This window comes from Medicago sativa, chromosome 7 (assembly GCF_051527215.1).
Source record: "Medicago sativa cultivar Bolivia chromosome 7, Bolivia_mono, whole genome shotgun sequence".
NCBI classification, from domain to species: domain Eukaryota; kingdom Viridiplantae; phylum Streptophyta; class Magnoliopsida; order Fabales; family Fabaceae; genus Medicago; species Medicago sativa.
The window spans coordinates 55,334,830-55,344,408 of record NC_140755.1 but is presented as its reverse complement, the minus strand read 5'-3'; the positions used below and the strand labels follow the sequence as shown (position 1 = coordinate 55,344,408).

General features: G+C 34.5%; 2 protein-coding genes across 2 annotated transcripts; both read left to right on the top strand.

Annotated features, from left to right (window-relative positions):
* The first annotated feature begins 339 nt into the window (after positions 1 to 339).
* MPPBETA (Insulinase (Peptidase family M16) protein) lies at positions 340 to 6,344 on the top strand. The gene is made up of 9 exons (XM_085723083.1): positions 340 to 1,063; positions 2,352 to 2,516; positions 2,686 to 2,823; positions 2,917 to 3,068; positions 3,163 to 3,271; positions 4,158 to 4,256; positions 5,508 to 5,573; positions 5,826 to 5,933; positions 6,021 to 6,344. The coding sequence occupies exons 1-9, from the start codon at positions 389 to 391 to the stop codon at positions 6,105 to 6,107; spliced, it is 1,599 nt and encodes a 532-aa protein (XP_085579209.1). The 5' UTR covers positions 340 to 388; the 3' UTR covers positions 6,108 to 6,344.
* Positions 6,345 to 7,453: 1,109 nt separating this feature from the next.
* On the top strand, positions 7,454 to 8,693 carry LOC146906884 (uncharacterized). Its single transcript, XM_085725984.1, has one exon. The coding sequence runs from the start codon at positions 7,631 to 7,633 to the stop codon at positions 8,510 to 8,512; it is 882 nt and encodes a 293-aa protein (XP_085582110.1). The 5' UTR covers positions 7,454 to 7,630; the 3' UTR covers positions 8,513 to 8,693.
* The last annotated feature ends 886 nt before the right edge of the window (positions 8,694 to 9,579 follow it).

The window sequence follows — 9,579 nt, the reverse complement described above, 5'->3', positions numbered from 1 at the left end:
GTTTCTTCTATAAGCCACCCATCCACCGCTTCAACCACAAGCTGATCATCAAGCGTTGTTTTCCCGATCATCTCGTTGTTAAATAACAAGAAAAAAATAGTGTGTTTAATTAACAAGAAAAAAGAAAATCAAATATTTGCCTACATTTAATTTAATGGAATATATGAAATTTTTCTCATCTAACGCGAAGTATAAATAAATACACTAATCTACCCTTACACGATCTCTAGTTGTTTTTTTTTTTTTTTTTTGACAAAGTCTATAGCACACACTCGGAATCACTCTTTTTTTCTCTTTCCCTTTCTCTATTTCATCGTTTTTCACACAATCAGCTCATTCATTCACCCCCAAACCAAACCCTAGCCACACACGGGCAGCCCTCTCCACCATGACGATCAACAAACTCCTTACCTTAGTCCGCCGTTCATCCCGGCGGACACCCATCCTCACCTCAATCCGATCCGCCACTCTCTCCACCTCCGCCGCCGCTCCCGTCACCCGCTCACCCCCTTCACCACCCCCTTCCCCACCACCTCCCAACGTCATGATCTACGATCGTTTAGCCGAATCCGTCAAACAAAAACTCCAACGCTTAGAAAATCCAGATCCACGTTTCCTCAAATTCGGTTCACCTAAACCCGAAATCCGTGACCACACACGAATCCTCTCCGCTCCTGAAACTCGCATCACAACTCTCCCTAACGGACTCCGTGTCGCCACGGAGTCTAGCCTTAGCTCAAGGACTGCAACCGTTGGGGTTTGGATCGATGCCGGTTCGAGATTCGAGACGGAGGAGAGTAATGGAACTGCGCATTTTTTGGAGCATATGATATTTAAGGGGACGGAGAGGAGGAATGCGAGGGATTTGGAAGAGGAGATTGAGAATATGGGTGGGCATTTGAATGCGTATACTTCGAGGGAACAGACTACTTATTATGCGAAGGTTTCGCAAGGGGATGTGCCTGTTGCGTTGGATATTTTGGCTGATATTCTTCAGAATTCTAAGTTTGATGAGAATCGGATTAGTCGAGAAAGGGATGTTATTCTTAGGGAAATGGAAGAGGTATTGATTTGTTTTTTTTGAAATGTGTTATATATGAATGAATTTGAAATTATGTGTTGTGTGATTGTGTGATTAATTTAACATGTTTGTTGTGAGTGGTTTGGATTGGCTTATTTGAGCTTATTTATTGACATAAGTTTTGTGAGACTGTTTGGGAGAACTTATGAGATTGTTTATCAGCTGTTTTTAGCTTATGGGAACAACTTATAGCTTATACGAAAGAAGTTTAACTTTATTTTATATATTTTGATATAGATTGTGTGTTTTGTGATGATATGAATCAGTTTAACATGTTTGATGAATTATTGCGATTTTTTTGTGGGATTTTGGGCTGTTTGGATTGGCCTATTTTGGGCAAATAAATTAGAATATAGTTTATGAAAAAACAACTTATGAAGGTACAATTTTCGTTAGTGAGAACTTAAAAATTAATATAAAAAGCTTATCTATTTCCATAAGCTAAAAAAATAAGCCAATCCAAACTAACCCTTTGCTGAGAATAGCTGACAGGTAAATCCTGTTTTGTGTGTTCAAGGATGAATTTTTCTCACTCCAAAAGCACTATGGAAGTACACATCAGTAAGAAACAGTTTTTTCCTTTACAATGAGTAAAAAAAATTAGATTTTAAGGATATGTATAAAAAACAGTTTTTTTCACAACTTTGAGTAAATTTTTATTTTTTTGTAAGGATGTGTATTTCTAGAATCATGTGCAGATTTTAAGAACTGCCGGGTCAGTAGAGTTGCTCTCACAGGTCGGTTGTTGCGTACAATAGTATGCAAAACCATTCTATTTTGAAGCCTTTTTTATTTGGATGTGTAGAAGTTGTAGTATTGGCAGTTAGGGGTATAATACTCTTCCACCCCCCCATTAACAACTGACCCACCGATATTTGTTGTTGTAATAATAATAATTGGAATTGAGATTTTAGAGACAATGTCGGGGAAGAATCTCTTGTTGAATAGATGGTAGAATGTGGAAACAGGAATATGTATGTAGAAGCACCAATGTAAAATATAGCTCATAATTCATAATTATAGTCCAATAGATAAAGGTAGAGTAGACCACAGAAAAACCTTTAAAAAGGATTTAGAAATCAGAAAAAAGGATTGTATTAGTAATGAGTTTCAGGATAATTTATCATTTATAATTCTAGAAGGTTATCAATCAGATAATTTTGTTGCTTTTGTTATTCTTTTGCAGCTACCTATTTTGTCTTGATTTTTCATTTGTTTGGTTCTCATTCTTTTGCTGAAAGGTTTTGTTAAATGATATTGCTTTTTGTAGGTTGAGGGCCAAACAGAGGAAGTGATCTTTGACCACCTACACGCAACCGCTTTCCAGTACACTCCCCTGGGCAGAACCATTTTGGGACCTGCTCAGAACATCAAGACAATCACCAAAGCTCATCTACAGGATTACATTCAGACACATTACACTGCTCCTAGGATGGTATGTAGATAAACGATGCATCTGTGTCTTGTTACTGATCCTGTATAGTATCCATAGTTCTGAAAGCTTGTTTTTTTTCTAACCTGTACTCGATTTGTATATTTTCTTTTAATATATAAATATGGAAGTTGGCCTGATGTCTGTTTGCTGTGTGGGTCTGCTTTTCAAGGTGATAGCTGCATCTGGAGCTGTAAAGCATGAAGATTTTGTTGAGCAAGTGAAAAAACTGTTTACCAAGTTGTCAACAAATCCCACCACAGCAACTCAGTTGGTTGAAAAGGAACCTGCAATTTTTACTGGTTCTGAGGTAAGTATATTGATACCAATAATATTGAGCTCAGTTGAACCTGTTGATATAGTTGATTTATTAACTATGTCCATCGACTCGTTTTGTAAACAGGTTCGGATGCTTGATGATGATATTCCTCTTGCACAATTTGCGGTAGCTTTTGAAGGAGCATCTTGGAAAGATCCTGATTCAATTGCTTTGATGGTCATGCAAGCAATGCTGGGTTCTTGGAATAAGACAGCAGGAGGGGGAAAACATATGGGGTATGCAACTTGATCACTCTCCTCCCCCAATCAACAAAGTAAAATTCCCCCAATGATACATGCTTTGCTTACTTATGTGAACTTTTGTGAACAGTTCTGAGCTAGCACAGCGAGTTGGCATTAATGAAGTTGCAGAAAGCATGATGGCTTTCAACACCAATTACAAGGACACAGGTCTTTTTGGTGTTTATGCTGTCGCTAAGGTAAGACCTAATTTGCTTTTCTTATGGATTATTTGTTAAACAAAGTAGTACATTGGTACTTTATTTTTTAAAGCTCGCATGCAAACTCAAGAGGAAGACATGGAATGTCTGCTTCTGCCAAATGAACATATATCCCTCTTGTAGTTTTTCATAGATATATAGATATACAGTGAAATTATTCTCTAGCTCTGTTGTATTTAACTTGTCAATCGGTCATATATTAGAATTTTTTAATATTTTAATAAAATTCTTATAGTTTTTAAACAAGTCCTTAGTTTTGTTAAATATTATAACCTATAATGGTCTATTGAAGATAACACCACTGAATTTGTTAAATAACCTTTAATGATCCAACTTTTAGAAGTATATGTGTAGTATATTTTAGTTAGATTCAGTGATTGGAACTTAATTTTTTTTCTTTCTGTTAAATACTTTTGAACTATACTGACTTAAACATAAATTGAAAGATATTAATATAAAGACTTACAATGCAATTTAAGCCAAATATAATTTCTTTTCTCCTTTTATCCAAGGGCTTCTACTTTATTTTTATAGTAATTAGTTTTGAAACTATAATAGTTAATGGTGTCTTTCTTCGCAATATGCGGTGGATGAATTTATAGTTTGATGTTTGCGAAACGCAGTATGCTTATGTCTTTCTATGCAATAGGTGGTGGATGAATTAATAGTTTGATGTTTGTGAAAGCAGTATGCTTATGTCTTTCTATGCAATATGTGGTGGATGAATTAATAGTTTGATGTTTGTGAAAGCAGCATGCTTATGTTGTGTTGAAGATATAATGTTGTATGCATGCTCTAGCTCTACTAGCTTAGTTATTTATTCATCTTTTTAATCACTTTTCATCTTAATTTGTTGTGCTCTCAGCCGGACTGCTTGGATGATTTGTCATATTCAATAATGTATGAGACAACCAAGTTGGCTTATCAGGTTTCAGAGGATGATGTTACGCGTGCTCGCAATCAGGTAGGCTTCTATTTGACATAATAATTTCCTGTCTTGCTAATTGAATATGACAATGGAATTTGGCTTATGCTTTATATTAAGAAGCTTTGGCTGTATTCATTGTCCAAAATACGACTATAGAGTTAATTTTGTTTTGGCATGTGATAGTTTAGCATATTGCATCATCTGGACAATTACTATACCTGCAACTCTATTTTGACGAACATATATATAACCTAAATTCAATACTTCCTCAATCTAATTCTTAGTTACTAGTTTCTTGAAGATAGGAACTTATGTGTAGCCGTGATTCAAATTTCACCCATGATGAACAGACTGAGCCATAACCTAAATTCAATACTTCCTCAATCTAATTCTTAGTTACTAGTTTCTTGAAGATAGGAACTTATGTGTAGCCGTGATTCAAATTTCACCCATGATGAACAGACTGAGCCATGACATAATGCCACCAATTTTGAATGATAAAAATTACAGATAAATGAAATCAACTGACATTTGTTGTCATTGGTCTTCATTTATGATGCCATATTTTGTGGTCTTTCTTTATGAAACATTTGTGTGCAAATTAAATTAATTTATGGGGGTTATGTATCACAACATTTAACTTACATGAGCTGATAATTCAATTGAATATATCCAACTAAGTCTTGGTTAGTGATCACGTTTGTGACATGGCTGGTTAATTTTATTATCATCTTTCAGTTCAAGATACTGTATTAAAAAATTTCTCAAGTTGACCTTCCTGATTCATAGCTTATTGCTGTGTTAATGAATCCAGAGGTGTAAAATGGGAATGTTTTCATGTCATAGTTGCTGTCATCAACTAAATTGAATATTGTTTTCATGCTCTTAATTTTGGCACACTAAAAATAGTTTTCCAATTTAGTTAAAATGCTTACCAAATTTATCTACCCATGCCAAATTGAATTAGCACGTTCAATGCTCTGTATTTGTAGTGCATTCAAACTAAATTTGTGATGGTTAACTTATGCCTTCAAAAGATTATGTGCAGAATATGAAGGTTTGTATTCACATTCTCTATAGCACAAACATTTAGCCCTTGGTATGCCTAGTAGTTCATTGGATTGTTCAATGTGCCTTCATACTCCTCAAACATCTATGCTGTTTTTTAATTATATTACTTTATAACATATTTTTTTTATCATAAACATGTTAATGTTGCTTTTCTTTCAATTAATTTTCATCATGTTCTTAGTGCTATACATTCATGTTTAAATGTTTTATTTACAGTTAAAATCATCGCTTCTGCTTCACATTGATGGAACAAGCCCTGTAGCTGAAGATATTGGTCGTCAGGTACCATAGACCTTACATCTCACGTAGTGCATTCAAAGAATGTTTGCTGTGACTTCATTCTCTACTATTATACAAGGACTTTAGGCTGATTTTTTATAAATGATATCACAATGATGAAAAAAGTTATCAGTTAATTAACTGATACTCTTAGACAATGAAACTTTTATACGATATCATTGTTACTTGTTTGTGCATGTACGCTCTCTGTGCTACCATTTAATATTTCATACTTATTTGTGCATTTTGTTTCAGCTACTCACATATGGTCGAAGAATCCCATTTGCTGAATTGTTTGCTAGAATCGACGCTGTTGATGCCAGTACAATTAAACGTGTTGCAAACCGATTTATTTATGACAAGGTAATAAATAATAATTGAAATAATCTTACTCAGTAGCTGACACCAATCTTTTTAAGTGCTAATGGTCATTTCATGTCTGTCTTGCAGGATGTTGCTATTGCTGCCATGGGACCTATTCAGCGTTTACCTGATTACAACTGGTTCAGACGCAGAACCTACTGGAACCGCTATTAGTTCATCTTAGTTTTGTGCTCAATTTAAACTTAATGGAATGTCTGGCATGTTTTTGTTCAAATGTACTCCATATATGCCTCTTGATGGCCTGTTTAGGCCATCATTTTTCATTTATTTGTTATAGGCCTGTTTTTGTAATATTTATGCAATAATAAATATGCTGTTGTCAGTGATGTAAATGGCATCATTTCATACTGCCCTGATTCTTGTATGAATTAATATTGCATTGCCCTAAAAGTTCTTACTCTTAATGGCAGAAATAAGGTCTTTCTTACTGCCACACAACTTGAATATTGCGTGCTGCCCAAGCAAAGGAATTGACTTTGCTAAACTCAGCTTAATCGAAGTTTTATATGTGGTCACATATTTAGTGGTTATTTTGTTTAGAGTTGTTAGCATCAAGATCAAATCACGAATCTTTTTCTCAATATACTTTAAACATCGCAATTCATATGCGAAAATTACTACGCTTCTAAAATTGTTCTCTTGCACCAAAAATTACATTAATACTTCCAATGCAATTCATATGCGAAAATTACTACGCTTCTAAAATTGTTCTCTTGCACCAAAAATTACATTAATACTTCCAATGACCGTTAATTGCGTTCGTTTTTAAACTAAATATTTATGAGTGAATAGTCAACAACTATTGTTGGAGGTATTGAAGGTAATTTTAGATGCATGAGAGCAATTTCATAAGAGTCATTTTGGACTCTTGTTTGGCGCTAACTACTTGCAAACCACCATCATTTCTTGCATACTTTCCTCTAATCACAAAGAGTCATCACCACTCCGGAGAGACCAACCAAGCTTCATAATACGTGCATTGTTCATAACAAATCACATGGTTTCTTTCATTATTCTTATATTTGAATACATTTAAATTGTATACCTTCATTTAACACTATTTTTTTCTCTATCTATCTCTTTCTATTACATAAACAATGTATCGTATTTATCATATCACTCTCTCTATCTCTATATCTCTAAAAATGCAAACGAGTTTAAGATATCTACCAATCTTTTTCCTTTCTTTCACACTAATTGACCAAACATCTCACTTATATTAACTTTAATTTTAAACTTTTTTTTTTGTAAATAAAATGTTGAATATGTATTATTAAAACTTTTTATAATTATAAATTTTGAATTAAATAGGCAAATATTTATACTACTTTTAAATTTTAACATATTCCCTCCTGATGCTGCTCATATACTACTGGTAGTAATTAATACCCGACCCGAATCTAAATCAGTTTATCCATTCATTTTTATCGTGGATATGCCAAGCATCAACATAACATAACAGATTAAGATAAAAAATGAACACACGTTGAATGAATGAATCGAAAAACCAGTAATCACTTTTGCACGAATATTCTACACCAAATTCCCACTATTCCATTTCCCACCCTTCAAATTCACCACCACCACCAACATTCTCTCTCAACAGACAACAATCACAACCTTCGCATTTTCCCTATAATAATTACTTCTCTTTTAAAATTCACCTAAAAAAATCCATGGCAGTTTTCTCTAGAAACAAACGACTCACTAACCTCTTCAACGACGACGCCAGAGCTCGACTCGTTGTAGCTGATCACCACAAGCTCAGCTCTGGCGTCGTCGTAGAAGAAGGCAACTCTCTTTCACTTTCTGCTCTAGTGCATGGTTTCCTCGAAGAACACACCAACGGCAACGATGACTCGGTAGCTAACGAGTTCGGCGCAGATCGAGTCGACTCATTCGACGACTCTTTAGCGCTGAAGAGGCTAAACGCTATGTTTTCCAACAATGTGGACAATTACAAAACCAAGATTCTCAAACACGTTACAGAAGCTTCAGAAAACTTCGCGTTTTTAAAAGAGCGAAACGCTTCGATTTTCCGGCGAAATGTGGCGGCGTTTTTAAGAGAGAAAGGCCACGACGCGGCGGTTTGCGTCACGGCATGGGAGCCTTACGACGGTGCTGTAACCGCTGGTAGTCACGAGTTCATCGACGTGGTGCAAACACGATCTGCCACTGCCACGTGGCGGTATTTCGTGGATTTAGATTTTCGCGCTCAATTCGAAATTGCGAAACCGACACGGCGGTTCACGGAGGTGTTGAGTTTAGTTTCGGTGGTGTTTGTCGGTGGTGAGATTGAACTGAAACGCACCGTTTCGATAGTGTGTGATGCGGTTAAGAGATGTTTTAGGAGTAAAGAGGTTTCGATTCCACCGTGGAGGAAGAACCGGTTCATGCAGAATAAATGGTTTGGACCGAGTAAACGAACCGTTAATCCGGTTCAAGGAAAACCGGTTAGGGTGACGGAGGTGAACGGTGTTAGTTGTAGATTGTTGGGTTTTGATGATGTGGTTATGGAGACTAGAAGAGGTGGAGGGGTTGCTGTTCGTACAAGATGATGGGAATTTATTTGACAAAAAATAGATTATGATTTATGATTTTGTTTTGACTTTATAAAATAAAATTTTGTATCAATTTCCTCAAAAAAATAAAAAATGTATCAATTAGTTGTAGAATTTTGCTTGACAAGGTTCTATCCTTTTGGGTATGATTTTTGAGTTTATAATAACACCTTTCATATTTAAATGTGTTATCTCTTCAAAAAAAATATATTTAAATGTGTTATAATGAATTACATTTTGATAAATTACACTTAGATAAATGTTATAATGAATTACATTTTGATAAATTACACTTGGATAAATATGTGTCAATGAATGAGTACTTTCTCGAGTTCGAGTCCATATTGATGGACTTTTTAACAATACTTCATACTCTTTATAAAAAAGAGAAATGCTAGCAACACTCTCTTTTAAGCACTCTATTTAACACTCACTCTTTTATTAGGTGAAATCAATGTAAGACCTACACTTTGGAAATGGAACCCATATAAAGTGGTTAGTCATACATTGATTTCATCCAATAAAAGAGTGAGTGCTAGAGAGAGTGCTCAAAAGAGAGTGTTGCTATCATTCCTCTTGTAAAAAAAATAAACAATAGTACTTCATACTCCTCTCAAGGCATTTAATTAATATTAATTTCATCAATCAATTCAATATCTTTCATTTTATATTTATGATCATAGTGAATGCATAAATATTTGACAAAGGCATCTAAAACCAATACTTTGAAAATAATCAATAAGATATTAACATAAAAAAACAAAATCTTATTAAAAAAATATACTCAAAAATAATAAAAAGAATCATATATAGCAATTAAATTTTGTAACATGTGTAGTCAATGTTCTAAAATTATAAAAATTGTTATTTTCAAAGCAAAATCTCATTTTTCCTATTCCATGCCAAGTAGTCTAAGGGCTTGTTACCATGACACACGAACAATGTTAACATGATGTCCACATGCATTGTTTTGAATCATTTGTTCTTTGTTTTTTATATAGATCTTGACATCATTCTAGATCCATCCTTAATTTGAGCTGAATTGAAACACAAGTTGCTCTTTT

Coding starts and splice junctions, on each gene's coding strand:
- MPPBETA (XM_085723083.1), top strand. CDS start 389: ATGACGATCAACAAACTCCTTACCTTAGTCCGCCGTTCATCCCGGCGG. Junction 1,064..2,351: donor TTCTTAGGGAAATGGAAGAG/GTATTGATTTGT, acceptor TGCTTTTTGTAG/GTTGAGGGCCAAACAGAGGA. Junction 4,257..5,507: donor TTACGCGTGCTCGCAATCAG/GTAGGCTTCTAT, acceptor TTTTATTTACAG/TTAAAATCATCGCTTCTGCT.
- LOC146906884 (XM_085725984.1), top strand. CDS start 7,631: ATGGCAGTTTTCTCTAGAAACAAACGACTCACTAACCTCTTCAACGAC.